Source organism: Conger conger, chromosome 8 (assembly GCF_963514075.1).
Source record: "Conger conger chromosome 8, fConCon1.1, whole genome shotgun sequence".
Lineage (NCBI taxonomy): Eukaryota > Metazoa > Chordata > Actinopteri > Anguilliformes > Congridae > Conger > Conger conger.
This window is the reverse complement of record NC_083767.1, coordinates 26,227,535-26,250,826: the sequence shown is the minus strand read 5'-3', so window position 1 is coordinate 26,250,826 and position 23,292 is coordinate 26,227,535. Positions and strand designations below refer to the sequence as shown.

At 43.0% G+C, this 23,292-nt stretch overlaps 1 protein-coding gene across 3 annotated transcripts in view; it reads right to left on the bottom strand.

Annotated features, from left to right (window-relative positions):
• Nucleotides 1-23,292, bottom strand: part of slc38a4 (solute carrier family 38 member 4) — a 101,648-nt gene that overhangs the window by 10,531 nt on the left and 67,825 nt on the right. For all 3 annotated transcript variants that reach the window (XM_061251194.1, XM_061251192.1, XM_061251193.1), the window contains exons 6-13: nucleotides 19,049-19,141; nucleotides 18,378-18,459; nucleotides 16,467-16,549; nucleotides 16,319-16,377; nucleotides 3,666-3,908; nucleotides 3,492-3,571; nucleotides 3,300-3,400; nucleotides 2,953-3,077 (exon numbers count right to left, since the gene is read on the bottom strand). In XM_061251194.1, the coding sequence (XP_061107178.1) occupies nucleotides 2,953-3,077; nucleotides 3,300-3,400; nucleotides 3,492-3,571; nucleotides 3,666-3,908; nucleotides 16,319-16,377; nucleotides 16,467-16,549; nucleotides 18,378-18,459; nucleotides 19,049-19,141 (866 nt within the window). The remainder of the gene's footprint in view (nucleotides 1-2,952; nucleotides 3,078-3,299; nucleotides 3,401-3,491; nucleotides 3,572-3,665; nucleotides 3,909-16,318; nucleotides 16,378-16,466; nucleotides 16,550-18,377; nucleotides 18,460-19,048; nucleotides 19,142-23,292) is intronic.

Sequence of the window (23,292 nt, the reverse complement as noted above, 5' to 3'; positions counted from 1 at the left end):
GGATACAAGCGGCCGAAATGAGCTTCCTCCGTAGGGTGGCTGGGCTCAGCCTTAGAGATAGGGTGAGGAGCTCGGACATCCGGAGGGAGCTCGGAGTAGAGCCGCTGCTCCTTCGTGTCGAAAGGAGCCAATTGAGGTGGTTCGGGCATCGGAAAAGGATGCCTCCTGGGCACCTCCCTGAGGTTTTCCGGGCACGTCCAACTGGGCGGAGACCCTGAGGTACACCCAGAACCTGCTGGAGAGATTGTACATCTCTCCTGGCGTGGGAACGCCTCGGGATCCCCAGGAGGAGCTGGAATGCCTTGCTGGCGAGAGGGATGCCTGGAATACCCAGCTTAGCCTACTGCCACCACGACCTGACTCCGGATAAGCGGGTGAAAATGGATGGAGGGATGGATGGATGGACGACAACTCAATTGTCTTGGAAAAAAACAATGGAATTGACCTTGCTGTTCCAGGAGGGTAATGTGCAATTGTAATGTGCAATTGTGCATTCACACCGTTAGCTAGAGAAGATGGATAGGTAGCTACTAGCTGGTTATCTAGCTAGCTTAGTTAAGTAGTCTAAGTTAACTAAATGGACTGTAGTCATTTTCATTTGTATATCATTATTTTCTCCACCATTTTCCTGCTTCCTCTTATCTTATTCTCCTTCCTTTTTCTTTTGAGAACCGCAATTCAAACAAACGTGTGTGTCTGCTAATAACATGGGGCCCTGTCGAGGGGGGTTTCCAGAGCAGGCTGATTAAAAACTAAGGAATTTCATGAGTAATTCTACTATTCCATGTACATTACAATCTAATATAAATTGTTATCTTATCCAGTAATAGCTTGTATTAGATGACATTTTCATAAACTGAGAAAAGAAACATGCATATCACAGTCTGTATTTGGGTTAAAAACTACGAAATGTTGTGTATAATTCCCTCCACATCGTATCCAGTAACCGGCTGTATTGGATGGCAGTGGCATACCATGCAATAGAACTTGGGTATGCCTTGCCTGATTAACCATCAAACAATTGATTCGCTCAGTAAATTAAATCAGTGAATTAAAGCCGTTTTGCACCAGTGTGAAACAATTTTTATAAATTGCACACAACTTAAATAGTTTATACAGATCCAGAAATCTCAAATCTAATTACATTCTGTAAAGAGATGTAATGCTACAATGGGAGATTTGCCATCATTACTGTTGAACAATTTCATTTCACGCTGGAGTTAGGCTATTTCTTTGTCATTATCATTTCTTAATCGATAGGCTACAGGCTACATATTAGTCTTGATTAATATAACATAACAGGCTGTAGCTTTTAAAACAGCACCGGCGTTTAAACCCATGTGGCAATAACAATATTGTTTTCCACTAAGCCAATATCGACATAACGTAAGTCGTAGAACTCCTTTGTTGATCAAAAACATTTTTAAAGTCAGATAGGCTACTGTTGCTTTAGTCAGTAAAATGAACATGTGTGTGAGTTGTATTAAATTACTTTGGCGCACAACTGAAACGAATGGTTGAATGCTAAATATGGCAGTTGGAAGAGTGCGCGTTGATCTTTTAAAGGAGCGGGGCTCAGTATTTTAGGGCGAAATGACTCAGGCAGTAAGAGCAGTCGTCTGGCAGTCGGAGGGTTGCCGGTTCAATCCCCTGCCCGGGCTGCGTCGAAGTGTCCTTGAGCAAGACACCTAACCCCCAAATGCTCCTGACGAGGAGGTCAGTGCCTTGCATGGCAGCCAATCGCCGTCAGTGTGTGAGTGTGTGTATGAATGGGTGAATGAGAAGGATCAATTGTACAGCGCTTTGGATAAAGGAACTATTTAAAGCCAACCATTTACCATTTAGTATAGAAAAATAAATCAATATCATACAACAGCACTATTCTATGACCATTAGAATTACAATGTAAAAACGTGGTGGTCGATGGTGACTGAGGAATCGTTGGCAGTCTACATTCTAAAGCTCCATCTTGCCTTCAATAGCATTAGCTAACCACATGAACTGTTAGGAATCCAGCGGACTTCAGAGGATCAATAGTGTGTTAATTGAGGGGAATCTCAGTCACAATAACAGCTAACGTTACATTGCAAAGCAAACGAAGACGCAAAACATCAACGCTAAAAATACACTATTTGAATAATCAACCATAATTATGCTGAGCAAAAGCTTATATTTTAGCTGCTTTGCAAGTTATGCTATATTAGCTCGGGTAACTTTGGGTAACGTTAATTTCCAACCAGGAATCGCATTCTCACTAAAATACCGGAATCATTCAAACTATACATAGAATCATAAGTATTTTATAGCTTAGCTATGATACTAAGAATGGCCAATTAAATACATTAAGCTTTGAAAGATTGGAAGTTTCTCCAGCTCATCCAGCATTGGCAGCAAATTTCCAACTGTTCTGTCTGCATATGACCGATAATTCCAACTGCTCCATCTGCAGATGACTTTTTGATAATAGGCCATGGCCACCGGCCGATGTTCTTTAAATGATTAATTCAACAGAATACATAAACAGCCACACTTATCTCTTATTTAAGCAATTCTCCCTTAAATGCATGTGCATTAAAGAGAAAAGTGCATGTTGCAATAGCCTGAGTAGATGGCATGCATACTCTGCTTCAGCCCTGTGTACCTTTTTGGTTTCTGGGGCAGATTGCATCATATTTGCATCTGAAACTAATCACAAAACACTTTTGGCACAATAATTTAAATTTCACACAAAAAAATAAAAGGTTATGCATGTGTGTTAAAGCGATACAGTGTGTGCCGAACCGAAAGCCCGGTACTGAAGCGTTGGCAATGTAAGTGGTGATGCTTTTCTGATGAGACAAGTTTTGCTTTTTTTTTTAAAAAGCATAAATTCCCAAAATTCCTCCAAAATGTTCCTGAAACTTTACATCCATAGTCTGCATGTGCACATATTTGTGAGCGGTGGGTACTCACAGGGAATAGGACAATAGGAACAGTTAGTGTGACAGCAGTCAGCACAGCCAGGCGCACCAGAAGAAGAAGAGTGTCAAACTTGTATACCTTGGTGAAGGTATGCAGTAGCTCTGCCTCCACATTATCTGAGAGAACAGAGGAAGAATGACATAATTCCTAATTCTTCAGAATGCCAAGATTTTTCAAAACAAGCAATAACTAATATTTTACGATCAATTATGGAATTATTTCAAACTATTTAATTAATAGTACTCAATATAATGACATATCAAATAATAGAATCAGAATCCAATTGTATGGCAGTAGTAGATGGTGAGGTATCTGACTGCATAGTTCAAAGGACTTACCATAGAACATGAGGTATCCAAACAGTGCTGACAGCATGTACATGATCAGCATGGCTAAGATGGACAGGTTGGAGACATTCTGCATCTTCCTCTGGGAACGGCTGAGGAATGGGAGACACACTGTCAGAGACAAACTGCACACCCTGGTCAAATCCATGGCCACACAGTCAAGTACAGAGTGTTTGCTCTTACTCTTTCAACTCGCTGTAGATGGGCAGGACCTCAGGGTGGCACACAAATGCAAATGCCAGGATGGGTACAGTATATGCCGTCTGAGCAGAATGAGAAAAATCATAATGTAAAAAAGGGGGTGGGATTTGGATCATGGGGGTGCTCTTTACTTGCACACTTCACAAGACCCCATACCTGTGAGTTGAAAATAAAGTACTTGGGCCGACACATGTCCTCATCATCATGGCTGTGAGGCTCGGAATAGATGTCGGTGGTGTGAGCAGTGACTGGCAGGTCCAGGTGGATAGTAGTTTCAGTCTGGGAAAACTTCAGAATGCCAGTACCATTGTGGAGCATGGAACTGTTCATGGTCAGGTTGGGAGAGTGGTGATAGAAAAAAGGAAGAGGGCAAGGAAGCTGTGTCTTCTTATAAATCAACTGCAAAACAGAAGGAAAGCATGGGTTAAACCCAAAGAACTAACACCGCTGTCAGACAACTGGCAGCAACAGGGGGGTCCATCAAACAAAATTATGTTTTCAGCTTTACTAATGATGTGTTTTCAGCCTCTGACAGTGGTAAACTGACTAGTGCAGTTCTTAGATTTGACCAAAGCCTTCAATATTGTTGACCAATACCTTCTTCTCGATGCCCTATATGCCATTAGTGTCTCCCATTATGCTTTACTTTGGTTTAATTCATACTTCACAATATACGTCAATGTGTCAGTTCACAAAAGTTGTGGAAAAGGGTGCACCATAAGGGTTGTCCTTCTACAAATTTGCTCCGACTCATGTTCAATTGTATGCAGACGATACTGTTTTTACACATCCGAGGCCAGAAAATCTGAAATCGAAAGCTCCCTTTAATCAGAATCCCTTTACAATGCTGGCTCAAGATTGGCTCGATTTACTGTCATTGATTACTTGTTCATTAGTAAAGTAGCTAGGAATAGTAATCCTAGCAATACAATCTTACCCCCATTGTTACAGAGGGTGTAGTATTCCCAGATCAAACTAAGAAAGGAAAGTAACACTTTCTTACTAAAAAGTAGATGGTTGAAAGCTCTTTTCAAGTGTGAATGGAGCATCGGCTTCAGTGGAGAGTGAAAGGTGGAAATGCAGTGACTTTCAGTGAATTCAGACTGAAATATTCAATTCAACTAAAATCTGAGATTTCGCTCTACAATAAGAACCATAATTCATTGGACAGTGACACATTTGTTATTTTGGATCAGTATTCTAGCACTGGATACAATGACAATGAGGTTGAAGTGCAGACTGTCAGCTTAAATTTGAGGGAATTTTCATCCATATTGAATAAACCATTTAGAAATTACTGCATGTTACATTACATTTCATTTGGCAGACACTTTTATCCAAAGCAACGTACAAAACTGTGCATACCATGGTCACACAACAAACAAGCGAACACGCCAGATGAGGTACAATTCATATAGTATTGGTTGTTAGGCCATGACCGTAAGTGCAGTACACAAGATAGAATTGGCTTCACATTTATTTGTATTTTGTATTTATTTGTATTGTTTTGTTAAACTGAATTTCTGGACTAAGCCCTAGACAAAAATCTCACGATTTCAAAAGTCTTCCATTTAATTTTTTGCTGTGTTTTTTTTCTGTGCTGTTGGTGGTACTGCCTTGACCTGGTTCACATCCTACCTTAGTGATAGAAGTTTCTCTCTGTCAACTTTGGCAAAATTGTTGTCAAAATTTCTCCTCTCCCCCAGCTAGTCTCTCCTGCGGGGTCCCACAGGGTTCCATCCTTGGTCCCATTCTGTTCTCTATTAACATTACGGGGGCGACATGGCTCAGGCAGTAAGAGCAGTCGTCTGGCAGTCGGAGGGTTGCCGGTTCGATCACCCGGCCGGGCTGTGTCGAAGTGTCCCTGAGCAAGACACCTAACCCCCAAATGCTCCTGACGAGCTGGTCTTGCCTTGCATGGCAGCCAATCACCGTTGGTGTGTGAGTGTGTGTATGAATGGGTGAATGAGAAGCATCAATTGTACAGCGCTTTGGATAAAGGTGCAATATAAATGCCAACCATTTACCATTTACATGCTTCCCCTTGGTAAAATTATTAAAAAGTACAACATTTCCTTCCATTGCTATGCAGATGACACACAGCTTTATCACCCCCTGAAACCAAATGACCAATTCAATCTAAACAGTCTCATGGACTGCCTTGAGGAAATCAAGTGTTGACACAAAACTTCCTACAGCTGAATGAAAGCAAGACCGAAATTGTCCTATTCGGCCCCCCTGACTCCATCAAATCAATTTCCAACAGCCTGTCCACTCTTGTCAAACCCTACATAAGAAACCTTTGTGTGATATTTGACTCTGCCTTCAAGTTTGACAAACAGGTAAATGCAGTACATCACATTTACATAATCAACATTTGGCACACGCTCTTATCCAGAGCGACGTTGGTTAGACTCAGCAGGAGACAATCCTCCCCTGGAACAATGCAGGGTTAAGGGCCTTGCTCAAGGGCCCATCGGCTGTGTCGACCTTATGGTGGCTACACTGGGAATTGAACCACCGACCTTGTGGGTCCCAGTCATTTACCTTAACCAATACGCTACAGGCCGCCCCCAGTAGTAAAAGCCAGTTTTTTCCAGCTTCGTACCATTGCAAAAATCAAGACTTTTCTCTTGAAAAGTCATTTACGCCTTCATATCTTTCCGCTTAGACTATTGTAATTCCCTGTATAGCGGGATTAGTCAGTTGTCCCTCTCCCGTCTGCAATTGGTTCAGAACGCTGCTGCCAGGCTCTTGACGGGAACCCGGAAGAGAGACCATATTAGCCCTATTCTGGCCTCTCTCCACTGGCTTCCAGTGCGGTTCAGAATTGATCTTAAGGTTCTCCTGTTTGTTTTCAAAGCCCAGTATGGGCAGGCCACATTCCATGTACATTCTGTACTGTGTGCTGTTTGTATTGCAGCTTATGTTGGTGTTTTTGCTTTTAGTATTTTTTGTTTTATTGTCATTTTTAACTATGCTGATTGTACAGCACTTGTGGGTCAATGTGGGTTGTTTTTAAAATGTGCTTTACAAATAAATTTGATTAGACTGGAGTCCACTCAGAATATCTTGATCAAATGAAAGTAGACTGTGTGTCCCCCAGCCTGTGTTTTTCAGACAATAGCAGTTTCGGGAAAGTGATCATGTTCTACTGCTTCTGCAAGTTCAACTTTTGTTGATTATAAAGGATATTCAGACTACCTCAGTATCCTAAATTTGTGTATTGTCAAGTTGATGTTGAAGAAAGTGCAAACTTTTAATGACATTTCCATTTTGTATTGCAAACACACCTGAAGACAAAAAAAGTGTAAGTGACACCTTTTTGCTTGTTTTTGCTCTGTACTCCACCAAACGGACAGTTGAAATCAAATCTAAAACAATCGCTATGAGGTTAACCAACGGGTATCGCACATTTTCATCACACAATGTTACAGAAGCTTCCTCCCTCTTCTTGTGCTCTCCTCAGACAGAAACAGGTTGAGATGATTCTTAGAAATAAGTACAATAATCATAATAACATAATAACCTTGTATACTAATATATTCATTGAGGTCCACAGAGTCAAAGTTATTTTCACTGTCTTCCTTCCTTCCTTCCTTTTATTGTAAAACATCAACTATTTTTGGCATAAAACCTCAAGAACGGATTTTGCCGATGTGTAACAGCATGTGTACTGAAAATGTTACGGTTTTGTTAAGCAGGAAAAAAAAAGAAAAGAAAGAGGTGTTGTTTTATGCAAACCTATCAAACTATACACTATTTGAAACAATGTCATTAGTTAAAATGCTTCTCAGTTGTCACTTCAATACCATACTCCTCAGGCGGCTCTATGCTGAGCAGAAGAGCAGAAGGCCTACACTGTGCAACTGCATTACTGTCCAGATAAGCTTGTACATGGACTCATTGTGTACCAAAGAGCCTATATAAGTGACAATCAATCTAAGGTATAAAATTGTCACACAGATTTTATAAAACTAATTATTGAAACATAAAACCAGTGTTGCATATAAATTTACCTAAATGACTACAATAATCAATAATCGAAAAGATAGTTACATCTCCTTTTCCAAAAATGTATTTTTTCACCCAGATTAGGCCTGCTGGACCAACCAGAATAATCCGTCCAATTCTAACATGTGAATGGCAGAGTTGGTCAGATCAGAATTGAATACCAAACCAACAAACAGAGCTTGTTTATTCACTTTCTTTTAACTTGATATCAAAATAGTCTCACAGCATTGCAATTTTTTTTAAGCCTCTTAAAAAGTTTTATACTTATGCACGTTAGATATTGTGCTCGTTATTTGACAGACACTCGAATAAACCGGTTGATCGACCATTATGGCCTTCAACAAAAACTGATACGTAGTAGTTAATCTAACATGAGTTAAAAACTGATACCGTCTATATAAAACAATGTGATTAGGTGTGTGAACAATTTTACAAGGAATACTTTTGGCTGAGTTGTATTAGCCTGCCCGGTTTGTCGTCTCTCGTTAGTGACAACTTCCCCACCACACAGTTACAGTAACATTTATTAACTTATAGGACGATGCATGCGTTGGACAACGCTCACTCCAGACACCAACACCTTCCGTTTTAAGTTTAGGTCTAATGTTAGCTACTACTAGCTCACTGTTCACAGTAGTGTTCTGCTCAACGCGGAAAATGCAGAAATGTAATACTAACTTTTCCAATGGTCAGAAATATCTTATTATTCTTTCACTTTGTCATATTCATGTTACGCTGAATATAACTCAGACTCTTAAACTTGCAGTCATCAAACCACTTCTCAAGAAGCCAAACTTAGATGTGAATGATTTGTCCAACTACAGGCCCATTTTGAACCTCCCGTTCCTGTATAAAGTACTAGAAAAGGTCATTTCAAAACAGCTTTGTTCATTTCTGCACCCCAATCATGTATTGGAAGTTTTTCAATCTGGTTTTAGACCCTTCCACAGCCCTGGTCAAAGTAACTCAATGACCTACTCCTCTTATCAAGGATAGATATGGAGTACCACAAGGATCTGTGCTTGGGCCCTTGCTTTTCTCTCTATATATGCTTCCCCTGGGAAGTTATTCGCAAGCATGGCATTAACTTCCACTGCTATGCTGACGACACACAGTTGTATCTATCAGTCAAACCTGAGGTCCAGCTGTCAAAAATGGAAGCTTGTCTTAGACATAAAGAAATTGATGAACCATAACTTTCTTTTGCTAAACTCAGATAAGACCGAGATAATGGTAGTGGGGCCAAAGTCCTTGAGATGTAAATTATCTGACGATATGCCAAACATTGATGGAATTTCCATCACTTCAAGTGCTGTCAACAAAGACCTTGGTGTTACTTTTGGTCCAGATCTTGCATTTGATGCACATATTAAAAACATCTCTCGGGTTGTTTTTTATCACTTGAGGAATATCTCAAATTCGAAAGATACTGTGCCTAAATGATGCAGAAAATCTAGTCCATGCTTTTCTTACCTCAAGATTAGATTAGTGCAATGCTCTTTTGTCTGGATGTGCAAATTCCTCTTTGAAAGGGCTCCAGCTAATTCAACCAGCTAATTCAAAATGCAGCAGGTCGAGATTTGAGCACATCAGTCCAGTGTTCGCTTCACTTCACTGGCTGCCTGTTAAATTCCAATTAGATCACAAAATACTACTTCTGACTTTTAAAGCCTTACGTGGGCTTGCCCCTCTGTATCCGTTCGCAGGGTGCAGGCCTCCTTGTTATTCCTAGAATAACTAAACGTTCCATAGCATAGGTGGCAGAGCCTTTTCCTATTGTGCTCCTTTCCTGTGGAACAAATTGCCTGCTCATGTTCGGGGTGCAGACACTATCATCTTATTCAAAGCTAGGCTAAAAACATATCTCTTTAGTCTGTCCTATAGTTGAGGGGCAGGAGTGGGAGGCTGGCATAAGCTATAGAGTCTCTGGTGGACTTGGCGGTCAGTGCTGTCAGTGTTGGTAGTGCTTTGTTAAGCATAACCAGTCATGGTCTGGTGGTGACTGTCTCAAGCCTGCTCATGGCTGTGTTGGCCACTGCCTCCATTTCCCTTAGCTATGCTGCTATAGCCTTATTCTGCCGGGGTTCCCCTTAAATGCACGCAGGCACCTCTCTCTCTCCTGCTGTAATTGACCAATTACCATCTGGATCCCCTAACAATGTTACTTTACTCTTCTCCCCGCTTCGGGCACCTGTGCCAGAGAACTAGCCCAACTTTTTCTGCGCACCCCCTCTTGGCCTGCAGCTCAAGCCCAAGACCAGCCGTACAACTCCCTCCTGCCACTGCTGATTCAGCTGTAGCACCAAGCCTGTCCCCTTGCCTGACAGTGGTGTTCCTGCCATCCCTCTACCTCATCTCTGCTTCAACTTTTTAATTGGACATTTATGTACTTTTATTCATCTGGTTTTCTGTTTAAAACCATTCTTTCGACAAAGTCAACCAGAGGCAGATGGGTTCCCCTACTGAGTGAGGTTTCGTCCTGTTAGCCAGGGAGTTTTTCCTTGCCACTGTTGCCCTAGGCATACTCTTGGGGCCCGGTTTCTCTGTAAAGCTGCTTTGTGACCAAGGCCCTTTGTAAAAAGCGCTATACAAATAAAAAATGATTGATTGATGTTAACTTCTGGTGGAAGTGGTCACTTCCCCTTGTTCCATTAGGAACACAGTGAGTTTACGTTATACTCATACAAATAACCCGCAGCACCCCGCAAATTCCACCTCCAAACTAAAGATCATGTATACATTATAATAATAATAATAATAATAAAATTTATTTATAAAGCACATTTAAAACAACCAAGTGCTGTACAAAACCAGGCAATAAAATTAAAGATAAAATGAAATGAGATAAAATGAAATAAAATGAAATACAATGAAATACATGTACATTATCTTGATTTCCCATTTATGTCTGACATAAAGGCCTCACTAAAAAGGTGGGTTTTTAACAAGGATTTAAAAACATCTATGTTTTGGGCAGATTTAATATGTGGCGGCAGGCTGTTCCACAACTTGGGGCGAGCTACCTCAAAGGCCCGGTCACCCCTCCTAGCTCTCCTCGACATAGGGACATCCAAAAGTTGCTGATTGCATGATCTAGCTGGGGTATATATATTGAGGAGTTCAGACAAGTACGTAGGTGCTAGACCATTCATTGCCTTAAAAACAAATAATAAAAATGTAAAATTTATCCTGTAACGGACAGGAAGCCAATGTAGGGATGACAGTGCTGGTGTAATATGCTCCCGTTTCTTTTTGCCAGTCAGAAGGCGGGCAGCAGCGTTCTGCACTAGCTGCAGACGGCAGAGAGAGGACTGGTCTAAGCCTATATATAGAGAATTGCAGTAGTCCAGCCGAGATGTTATAAAAGCATGGACCACTCTTTCCAAATCCTTTTGAGAAAGATAGGCCTTGACCTTGGCTATTTGTCTTAACTGAAAAAAGGCAGCTTTGACAACAGCACTAATTTGCTTCTCAAGTTCAAAGGCACTGTCAAAGGTGAAACCAAGGCTTTTCGCAGCAGGAACATTTTTGGGGGCCAGGGGGCCCAAAGCACCAACAATGTCCTCCAATTGAGCTGGATGTCCAAACATAATGACCTCGGTCTTATTTTCATTCAAATGCAGGAAGTTAGAATCCATCCAGTTTTTTAAGTCTTTAAGACATGCAAGTAAAAGCTGCAGTGACTTCTTGCATTGAGATTTTACAGGTAAGTAAATCTGCATCATCAGCATAGCAATGGAAAGAAAGGTTATGCTTCCTGAAAATTGACCCCAGGGGCAGCATATATAAAGAAAATAAAATAGGACCTAGAATAGAGCCCTGAGGGACTCCACAAGTGAGTGGGGCTGTATCTGAGGAGTAATCTCCCACATGGACAGAGAAACTCCTGTCCAATAGGTACGACCGAAACCACTCCAAGGCAGCCCCCTTAATACCCACACAGTGTTCAAGGCGAGATAAAAGAATCTCATGATTCACGGTGTCAAATGCTGCTGTCAAGTCTAAGAGCACCAGGATAGCAGGCTCACCAGAGTCTGTAGTTATTATCAGATCATTAAAAACTCATAAAAGGGCAGTTTCAGTACTGTGCCGAGGATTAAAACCAGACTGAAACCTTTCACAGATGTCATTATCTAAAAATGATTGTAACTGAATAAAAACTGCTTTCTCCAATACTTTAGACAAAAAAGGTAACTTGGAGATAGGCCTAAAGTTAGAGAGAACCGAGGGGTCAAGATTTTTCTTTTTGAGCAGTGGTTGCACTACAGCATGTCTGAATGCAGCTGGGACACATCCTGAACTGAGACAGGTATTGATTAGCAATAATACGCTAGCACCAACTGAATCAAAAACTTCTTTGAGAAGACGAGAGGGGATGCTGTCTGAGGGGCAATATGTAGGCCACAGATGCTTAATAATATCTGAGAGCCAAGGGAGGGATATAGGCTCAAACTGGTCAAAAATGGCAGAGCACAGAGATGGAGCAGGGTCAATGGTAACACTCAATGTGTTAACACTCGTGTGGGCTAGCCTAAGAGTAGAGACCTTCTCAATGAAAAATTTAAGAACATTTTCACAGAGTGTGGGTGAAGATATGATGGGGGATACATCACGGGGGTTAATAAGGGAATTAAAAACATTAAAAAGAACCCGAGGCTTGTGGGTGTTTTTGGAGACTAAGGTAGAACAAGGTAGGTACAAATCGAGGAGACGCTGAAAATATCAGAGAACTGTGATGCGGTGGACTGGTTGATCGAGCGCAAACTGCGTGCAGAGGCGCGTGATTTGATTCCCGAGCAAGGGATAGAAGATGTAAACAGGACAGGTAAATGGTCTGAGATACATGCTGTTGTACAGATTTCATTTACAGAAACAGATAGACCAAACGATAAGACAAGATCCAATGTGTGTCCCTTTTCATGTGTCGGGCCAGATACAGATTGGATGAGATTAAAAGAATCAATTAAGTGCAGAAATTCCCTGGTTAAAGGTCTTGATTCACAGCACACATGGACATTAAAATCACCTAAAATTAAAATATGGTCATATTTAACCATGATCCCCGACAAAGTCAGCAAAATCATTAATGAAGTCCGTGTTACATTTTGGCGGACGATAAGCAACAGCGCAGAGCACCGGGGAGGACAGGTTCATTTCAAAGAGCTGCAACTCAAAACTAGAGTAACTAGGTGTGGAATGACACAGTCGGCACATGGGATTAGATCTAAACACTGAGGCTATGCCTCCACCGTTACCAGTGGTGCGAGGGGAGCTGAGGAATGAACAGTCAGGGGGAAGGAGTTCAGAGAAAGGTGCATATTCGTCAGCATGGAGCCACGTTTCCGTAATGAACACAAAATCCAATTCCCGGGAGATAGTCATTTAATAAAAATGTTTTATTTACTATTGACCTTGCATTCATTAGAGCCATGCGAAGGTTTACCTGTTGAGTAACAGCCGAATCGACACTGGGGGAGGGAGAATTTAAGATATGTGCAACTGGACAGAGCACTCACATACCACGGCAAGCCTGACTATCACGACGGTAGGGGTCAGACAATCTAGGCATTGGTCACACGAACAGGAATAGGGATACCTGCAGTAAACACATTAGAACAGAAGGGGGGGGATCACATCAATAGGCTGTGTTTTGACCCTGGAAGGGAAAGGATTGTCCCGATTTGGTTGTCAGTCACGTGGGGCATAATCATTGGCACAGCGCACAGCATGTAGAATGTTTGCAGCAAGCACACGTGAGCCCAGCTTGTTTGGATGGATTCCGTCCGCCGTAAAAAAGGAGAACCGATTCCAAAATAGGTTAAAATTGTTGATAAAACCGATGTTATTTGTTCTGCAAGTGGACTGGAGTCAGGTATTAAGACCGGGGATTCGGCTGAAACATTCTGCTCTCCCCCCCCAGCATAGGCAAAGGACCAGATATAAAGACGGACTTTCCACAGTCATTTAAAAACTTAAAAGGGTCCTTGAAATCTTTTTTCGTTAGCTCTGACTGTTGACGAGCGGTGTCATTTGTCCCAACGTGTACAATAATCCGGCTAATAGATGACGGGAGCGATAGCATCAGGCCTGGTAGCAGTTGTAGCTGCATTCGCAAACCGAAGTTTCCAGGTAAATCGAATCACCCACTATAAGGGTTGTTGGAGAGAAAAGGGGACGAGGTTGAGAAGGGACAGGCTCCTTTATAGGCCTGCAATAGGAAGTAGAGATCATCTCCCCAGGAGAGGGGCACTGACGAGATGAAGGGGCGAGGGATCTACGCGATCGAGTCGGCGACCCCGGGGAGCGTGTCTGGGCAGGCAGAGGTTGCGAGGTTGAGGGCCGCGACATCAGACCTGGGAGGACTCCGCATTGGACCAGGGTCAGGAGAACCACCAGAGCGGCTGATCACCGCCTCCCTGAGGATCCTTCGTCGGGAAGCAGAGGTCGCTGCCCGGTGTGAAGACCGCCGGTCTGGTTTCTGAGTGGAGGGGAGTGTCACTCGAGTGGAGCCAGGCTCGCTCAAACCGCGAGCAACATGTAGGTCCGAAGTATTGTTTTCATGGGGGTCTTCCCAGGGCTGAGTGAGTCCATCCAACACTTGGAAGGTGTTCGTCAGCCGCAACTCTTCTGGGACTGGGGGTAAGGAGGTGCGCCTTCCTTGTCGGCTGCCCGTCGGGACAGTAATCCAAGCAGCATTAGCTGTGGAAGCTGGAGTGCTGCAGTTCTTTGGCTTAGCCCCTAGCTGTGACCAATCCTTCGAAGCCGCCCCCGCCACGGGGAGCTCAGCCTCGGGGCGAAGCAGCGAAACAGCAGCATCAGTTCCACGGGGTTCCATAAATGAATCGAGGAACAGCTCATCATCTTTAATGGAGTGCAAGATGGAGATCCGTCCTTCCAGAACTGCAATCCTCTCATTTAAACTTTTACAACTTTCGCAGTGTAAAGAGGTCAGGATTGACATTTTATTATTCTGTAATACGGTAATACGTCTCTCGCCGAGTCCGAGCCTCGGATTGGAGTACCGAAGGCCTTTTTGGAGCAAGAAGGTTGGTGTAAAATAAACTTGTGTGCCCGTGCTCTTCTGCTGGTAGTTTCTGCCGGAACTTCTCCGATGTTGTGTTGCCCCTTACGAATTTACTTTGTAATCCTTGTGATTGTGTGAATCATAAAGTCAGGAGAAACACTGACCTGTAGCCAGGAGCTGCTGTCGATAGGTCTAGTCTAGTCGCTAGTCGCTTCCAAATGCGAGCTCTATCCGGTTGACAAAATGGAGCCTCTAAACTGCCATCGGTGATTCGATGAAAGGACTGCGACCATGTACGTTCCCGTAGCTCTTAGAGATCCGGGGTCAAGTGTCTCCATGTGTTGTGGATTAATGTCATAATAATGTTGAGGACACTAAGAATTGGTGGTCTGGTTGGTAAAATCCAGACACTGTTTAGCCACAGTAAATCCGAGTTCAACTCGTTCAAACTGTAGCCTGCGACACTCTACTGGAATACGGCCTGAACACCACGGCTGACTGCTGCAGCACAGAAAAACAAAATGGCCGCCGTCTCAGACTGTAGTTTCCTGATCGATGCTGATCATGCAGCTCATTGATACCGCCAGACCTATGTCCTGCCCCCAATCTCTCCAGACCTTCTAAAGCAGTGGCGGATAGCCCTGTTTTTACACCTAAATCACTTCTAGGTGTTAAACTGTGATAACCGCTTGTAAAAAAGGCTGATTTCACGTAACCACTTCTGTCAGACACACATATTTTAACAAAATGGATTGGCCAATACCAAGTCGTACCTCATTTTGTAGCTCTGATATTCTAGTTTTGCATCAAATTGAAGAAAAGAAAAAGGAGATCTGCGCAATGTTACGCTATTTATGGCGTTGCGTCAAAATGTTTATTGATGATGCAGCTCATGATGGTAGCAAAAAAAAACCAACAGTCTACAAAAACAACATTCTGTCTGCCAACTTATGGACAAATGTGTCCAAACTAATTGGGAGGAAGTTCATCGTGCAGCAAGAAAATGACCCAAAACACACTGCCAAGGACTTCATTAAGGAGGAAAAAGTTGGAAGGTTTCATGTCCGGAAGAGGAGATTGAAGGGAAACACCCCCCTCCCCCCACTTAGCATATAACGGTTGGAAACCCAAAATAATTGTACATAAATGCAGTTGTAATCTATGTGTTATAGTAGTGGAGTAGGGAGGGAAAGGTGCAGCCTGAAGAGGGCAGTTTTCGGTCTGCGCTTGAAAGTGGCCAAAGATTCTGCTGTTCTGACATCCATAGGGAGGTCATTCCACCACCATAGGGCCAGAACAGACAGCAATCGTGACTGAGAAGTGCAGGTGTGATGAGGGGGAGGTGCCAGGCGTCCAGAAGTAGCGGAACGGAGAGGTCTGGCCGGTGTATAGGGTCTGATTAGTGTTTGGAAGTATGCAGGGGCTGACCCCTTAACTGCCTGGTATGTGAGCACCAAAGTTTTGAATTAGATGCGAGGCATAACATGCAGCCAGAGGAGGTCGGTGAGGGGGGAGGGGGGTGACGTGAGAATGTCTGGGGACTATGAACACCAGACAACCCACAGCATTTTGGATCAATTGTAGGGGTCTGACAGCAGATGCTGGAAGGCCAGCCAGAATTGCCTGTGCAGCAACCAGTAGAGAGTCCAATCTGGACAAAATGGCCCAGTCTTTCACTCTGATTAATAGCTTTTGTTGTAGCAGAAAAAGCAAACTGCAGCAAGATGAGAAACCAGGGTGTGGAGTAGGCAAATGTACAAACAGGACTTACCACTCCCAAGAAGAAGACCATACAGGATAATGAGAACCCACTGGTATATCCAAGGTAACCTGCATACAGAGATTTAGTATTAGAACTAACAAGGCCGCTGACCCCCAGTTTTTTTTTCATAGGAAGGTGAAGTTGTCATGGGCCTTACCAAGGTTTTTGAGGAAAGAGAGCGGCAGGATGATGCAAATTGAAACCAAAACCACCAAGTAGTTTCCATTTAGGTACCACTCACTGACCAAAAAAAAAAAGGGAAAAGGGTTAGGAAGTTTAGAAGGTAACAGGTGCACCAGTAACAAAATTTGCATAATTGGTTAACCATGCTTAAAGTAACCAGTGGGATGGAAACATTCATTTTCCTTTGCAGTTTCACTTGCTTCAGTTTTTATATAAAAAATCTGAATACAATGCTGCACACACATCACTTAGATTACGATAGATAGCCAAAACGCACAACATGATCACACAGAAGCTGTATGACCTTGCTGCTGAGTGTAACAATGGATTTTGAAATGATAGTCAATCACTCAGCATTTCATATGGCCTCTGGAGTTTGCATGTTTACTGCCGTATCAGGAGGCAATAATTAAATCCAATTTGGTTTGAATGATTCCAGAGGATAGGCAAAATGAGCTCCATGCTGTTGGGATTTGTTTTTTTTTGCTTTCTGATTTAACACTTGAAAACAGTGAGGGAGACGGCAGCAAGTGTGAATCCAGTTAAAGGAGCACTCAAAACTCTAACTCTTTGACTCTCTTCGTCAAAGTCGAAAAGCTTGTCAAAGTCAGATGCCATATCGCTCAGGCTACGCAAGTTAGGTTCCGTGATTTGCATGCTAATGTCATGTGATCGCCTGGATGAGTGGCTGCCCAGAAACTAGTCTCTGTATTCAAGGGTGGAGTTTGAACACCTGTTACCTTCTGGAAAACATAGGCTGGAGATTCAAGGCAAACACGTCCAGTGATGTCACTGAACTTGTTTGCCCTGAGAAGTTTTGCCCCATATTTAGGAAATGGCTACACTGACGGTGATTTTAAAAAGGCCTACACACAGAATTTAAGCATTTAATCCAAATAATCTCAACTGAAACAAGAATCCACCCCTTATGGGTGGATGCGACCTGCGCGTTACATCTCCCCTAACAGACGGATGTGACACCAGCATCGTATTTGATCATATGACCATTTTTCAAGACACATGACCGTTGAAATGCATTCCTAAGCCTTTCTATGGGTTCTCTATAGGGTCTTAGTCCATAATGAGTTAAGTGTATCTGTAGGTCCTCAAAATTCCAATTTTTGTGTTTCCCCACAATGGTTTATAGTTAAGGCGGGCCACCTAAATAAAAAACGGCCCCACCTTGACTAACATTGGATTAAAAAAAAGAAAATTAATTCGAAAAATACATAAAAATCTGACTGTGTTGAAAGGTGACGAAAAACAGCGGCATCTGCTGGTTGAAAATAACATTGCGCAGTATGTCATTAAATCGTTGTCAAATGGGACCAACATCGAGGTAAGAATGAATTAATAATCTTAACTCCATAAAATACCAGCATAACCTGTCTTTTTGCTAGCGAGTAAGGTAACTGTTTTCTCATGCTATTGTGAAAAAATAAAAATACACACCTAGTGATGCGGCCACTATTACAATGTGAATTGGAGCTATTTTAGATTTAATTCTTTAATATACCGCATAGGCTATTATTTTTTTTGTTGTTAAGTATTCCTAGGGATATTTCGCAGAATATGCAGGATGCACAAGCAGAGGGTTAAACACGGCCCATCTGATATATATTGCCCATCTCAAAGGCCATTCGTAGAGGTCCCTTGTACAAACTACAGGCGTGATGCATAAAATATATAAAAAGTATAAAAATATAGAAATAACTTGAGCAAGTAAAATGTATGCATCCCCCCCGCCCCAAAATATTAAGCATTTACCCTATATCTACACTTGAAAACTGCAAAAGAACTGACCACTGTCAGTGTCAACATTAAAGTCCAGTTCAAAACAAAAAGATAAGCGCAGACAAAATATGAATGTAAGCTGAAGACTCACCCAGATATCTCCTCCAGACCCAGAAATGCACGGATAACTTCAGGAAGTTCATACTTCACAATGAAGAGATAGCTTGACATGGCTGTAGAAAAAATGGCTGCCATATTATAACACTTCACCTCAGTCCAGGGTATCTCTGTCCATTATACACACTGTTCTTTGCATGTCAATTACTTTAACTTATTGCAATGGATGATACAGTTGATAACTACTTTAAAGATAAAACCTCAATAATTCAGTGAGAGCAACTGCTCAGTTATATTTAATATGTACTGTGAATAAGTATTCGCCCCCTGATTGCATATTTGTCTGAATGGTTTCAGATCTTTAGACAAAATGTATTATTATTATTATTATTATTTCCGTTGCACAACGGCCCAAGTGAGGGCAGAGTGGTGTTATGGTTTTCTCCATAACAATGCATGTTAAGTATTTTCAGTGATTCTTCAAATAGGTCAAATACATAAAAAAACAAAAACACATTTATGATAATAATATTAAAAATATTATTAACAGTATATGTTTCCAAAATCCTCAAAAAGGGACATTTACACAGAACTTTACAACCCAACTAATGAGTGAGGAAGGCACAGTTATGATATTAAACTTACCTTAAGTTAAGGTAATCTATAATTTTCTTCAGTTAATATAATTATTATATTGGGCATTACCTCCTATGTTCTGCAGACTTATGGACCCAAATGCAGCCATTTTTCCAGGCCAGCCAAAAGCTCTCTCACCCAGCTTCTCGTAGATCAGAGACCCTGCAGAGACATTTCACTGTGTTATGGCATGAACACACTGTTCCAAGTACAATGCTTGCATGGAGAAATGCTCCTATATCATTAAAATGAGAATCACAGGCTTGAACTTGGTAGTGCATAGGTCTGTATACATACACGTTGTGGCCCCCCGAGGTGTGATCTTTTCTTCAGTTTGCCACAGGCCCGGTGTAGTACCGAGCCCACTAACCCAAGGAAAGCTTGGGAACCGGGAACCCACCAGCCGGAAGCTTTGGATTGGCTGTTTTTTTGTCCTTGAGAAGGTGACTAGGAGGTTCTACTGGCCAGGGGTGTGGCCAAGGATCTCACAAGGTGAGGCAGGTGGGGCGACGACAAAGCACCAAAATGTACCACATAAATTTGCTGAAAAGGTGGTATGAACCTAGTCAGGTTCCAGTACAGGCGTTGTCGGCTAACCTGCCATCCCAGAGCACTCCTGAAGTGCCCATGGGCAAACAGCCTTCCCCTCACCAGGTCCAGGAGCTGAAGGAGCTGCTAAGTTGTTCTCTGACCAACCGGGACGGACCACGGTCATTGCACATGACATCATCACTGAGCCAGGAAAGATGGTGAGGCTGAGACCCTACCGGATCCCTGAAGCCAGGAGGGAAGCAATTTGTGACGAGGTACGCTCAATGCTAGAGTTAGGAGTGATTGAAGAATCGCAAAGTGCATGGAGCAGCCCCATTGTCGTGGTTCCGAAGCCCGATGGCTCATTAAGGTTCTGTAATGACTTTCGGAGAGGTTCATTAGCACTTTGGACCTCACTCGGGGGTATTGGCAGGTGCCCCTTACCGACAGAGCTAAGGAGAAGACAGCGTTTTCAACCCCGGACGGCCTCTTCCACTACAAGGTTCTACCATTCGGCATCCATGGAGCCCCTGCTACCTTCCAGCGCCTAATGGACTGAGTTCTCAGGCCACACCGGGAGCATCATACCTGCATGACATTGTGGTCCAAAGCCCGGATTGGAGGACACACCTGGAATGTCTGGAAGCAGTCCTGGGGGCATTACGGACAGCGGGGTTGACGGCCAAAGCGTCCAAGTGTCGCCTGGGCTTAGAGGAAACCAATTACTTTGGCTACACAGTTGGAAGGGGCTGTGTACGACCTCAAGCATCCAAAGTGGAGGCAAATGCCACGTGGCACCGCCCAGAAACGAGGAAGCAGGTGAGGACATTCTTGGGTCTAGTGGGTTACTACAGACAGTTTGTGCCTAACTTTGCCTTATGAGCAGCACCCCTATTTGACCTTACCAAGAAGGAGGGAAAACACAGAGTGTGCTGGACGGTGGAGACGGAGGAAGCGTTCCAGGGACTGAGGGATGCCCTGTGCCATGAACCTGTACTGGCCACAGTGAATTTCTCCCTACCCCTTGTCCTCCAGACCGACGCTTCAGAGATTGGCTTGGGCGCCGTTCTGTCGCAGGTAACAGATGGAGTGGAACACCGGGTCACCTACATCAGCCGTAAGTTGCTCAAGCACGAGCGCAGCTATGCAACAGTAGAAAAGGGCTGCTTAGCAATAAAATGGGCTGTAGACCACCTAAAATATTATTTGATTGGAAGAGAGTTCACATTGATAACAGATCATGCACCACTAAAATGGATGTCAATGAACAAAGACAAGAACTCCCGAATAACCAGATGGTTCCTTAACTTACAAAATTTTAAGTTTAAGCTGGAGCACAGAGCACAAAGCATCATGGGAATGCAGATGCCCTGTCCAGAAGACCGGAATGCTTGTGGACACTCCCCGCCCGAGGGGGCCTGATATTGAGGGGGAGGGAGTGTGGCCCGCCGAGGTGCCCTCGGGGTACCACTGGGCCAACCGGGCCCTCATCAAGGGCCTGCCGCTGGAGGATACCTCTTGGTCAGGTGATTGAGGGAAGGTATTTTCCATCTGATATGCTGGAGGGCTTTAGGACCATGGAGAGAAATGCAGTACCAGTCGTGAGGACAATAATTGAATAACTGAAGCTCATCAGGACCCAACAAGGCACACCTGGTGATTGTAAACTGCTCCTGGCCACACCCCCTCAAGCACAGATGGGCTGCATTGGAGTGATGAGGCCAAGAGCCTTAAGGATAGGAATCCTCACAAGCTAGGGAGTGTGTGATGGCGAATTCTGTGACTGTGCTGAATTTTTGTGATCTTTTCTTCAGTTTGCCATCGGCCTGGAGTAGTACCGAGCCCACTAACCCAAGGAAAGCTTGGGAACTGGGAACCCACCAGCCAGAAGCTTTGGATCGGCTGTTTTTTTGTTCTTTTCCACCGCCATCATTAAAAATATCATTACACACTCATATCTTTCTGTTATGTAATCACAGAGAACCAGAATTTCAAGAAGAAAACTTAGAACAGATGATAGACAGATAGATAGATAGATAGATAGATAGCATTCAATAGCCATTGATAAAGCCACCTCATCCTGAAAGCTAACAATGTTAGCTATGTGAAACAAAGATTTCTGGACAAATGGTATGGTTTTGTTGGATGCCATTTGGAGAGGTTTTGGGGACACTTGGGACCCTTGGAGCCGAACATGTACAATTTTAAGGCTTTGTTCACAATTGTTGTAGACATCCTGGGATATGAATGGAAAAATAAATCTTGCATCCTCCCATCCATCCATTTCTAGAAGAGTAAAAAATATACTAGCCCAGATACATTTTCACTAGCCCAAAATATGCAATTTCATAAACAATAAACCATAGAGTTTATGTACGGGTTAAGGCGAGACACGGCAGGCAAAAACATCGGTCTATCATGCACTGGTAAATTCTTGAGATTTTAGGCTATTTAGCTTCCATTACATTAAATTAATGGCATTTGGCAGACGCACTTATCCAGAGCAACGTACAGTTGATTAGACTAAGCAAGAGACAATTCTCCCCTGGAACAATGCAGGGTTAAGGGCCTGCTCAAGGGCCCAACAGCTGTGTGGATCTTAGTGTGGCTAAACCTGGGATCGAACAACCGACCTTGCGGGTCCCAGTCATGATGTGATTCGCTAAAACGCATCACGTGATGTGTTCAGCACTTTCGCGTTAGAATGCCGCGGGTAGTTTGAAACCCGGAAATAAAATGGTCAAAACACCAAAGATTTGTGTAAAAGCTACTCATAAGAGACATGACCAATTAGCTACTGCCAGAAGAAGAAGATCTAACGGGAAAAATAAGTGTGACAGTGATCCTAAAGTTTACGATCATGCCAGAGAGTCACCAGCTGTCCGTGCTTCAGAGCACAAAATACGGGAGATGGGGAAAGCGCCATAGGGGTTTAGGGTTTGTTTTCACATAACCCCCAACAGGTTGCAAATGTGAGCACTCTACACCACATCTGAACAATATAATTTTGTAGTGCATATTATTATCCCATGCACCCTTTTGCATTTGTTGTTAAAGTGCCTACCATTAAAACCCCTTTCTTGAAATATCTTTGTTTCAGTGAAATTATTGTCAATTTATACACAAGAGTAGCTAACCTACAACGTGACTAGAGTGAGCACAGATTTACAAAATTGTTTAAACAGAGCTGCGTAAACCTGGACGGAGCTAACAAACTGCAAGAGAGCCCATGCACACGGAGGAAACCCCCACGGACGAACCCTCAAAAGTCTCGGATTCACGTGAGCAAACCATTAAAACAACACGCTCGCTAACCTCTCTCTCTCTCCAAGCCTAGACGGCACCAAAGACGGGCGACTAGGCGAGGAAGGACGGCTTCAGCGGCCAGGGCACCGCCGGGACAGAACGAACCAAAGGCGGATTCAAGACGGACGAACGTGGCTACATGAATGCCGGTTTCTTTAGTGTTTTTTCAACATCGGAATTCCTAATTTTTTGGACACTTATTTTTTTCCGTTTTTTTTTCTTTTGTGGTTTTGTTCAAGAAAAGAAAGCACGTGTCTGTGCTGGACTTGTGAAGTGCCCTGAAGGCACGTGGGGAAAATAAAAATAAGTATTTTCACCCATTTTTCTCTCTCTCTCTACCAGCGGGTCACTACAATACACACACACATATATATGTGTATATATACACACACATATATACACACACATATATATATATATATACACACATATATGTGTATACACACACACATATGTGTACATACACACACATATGT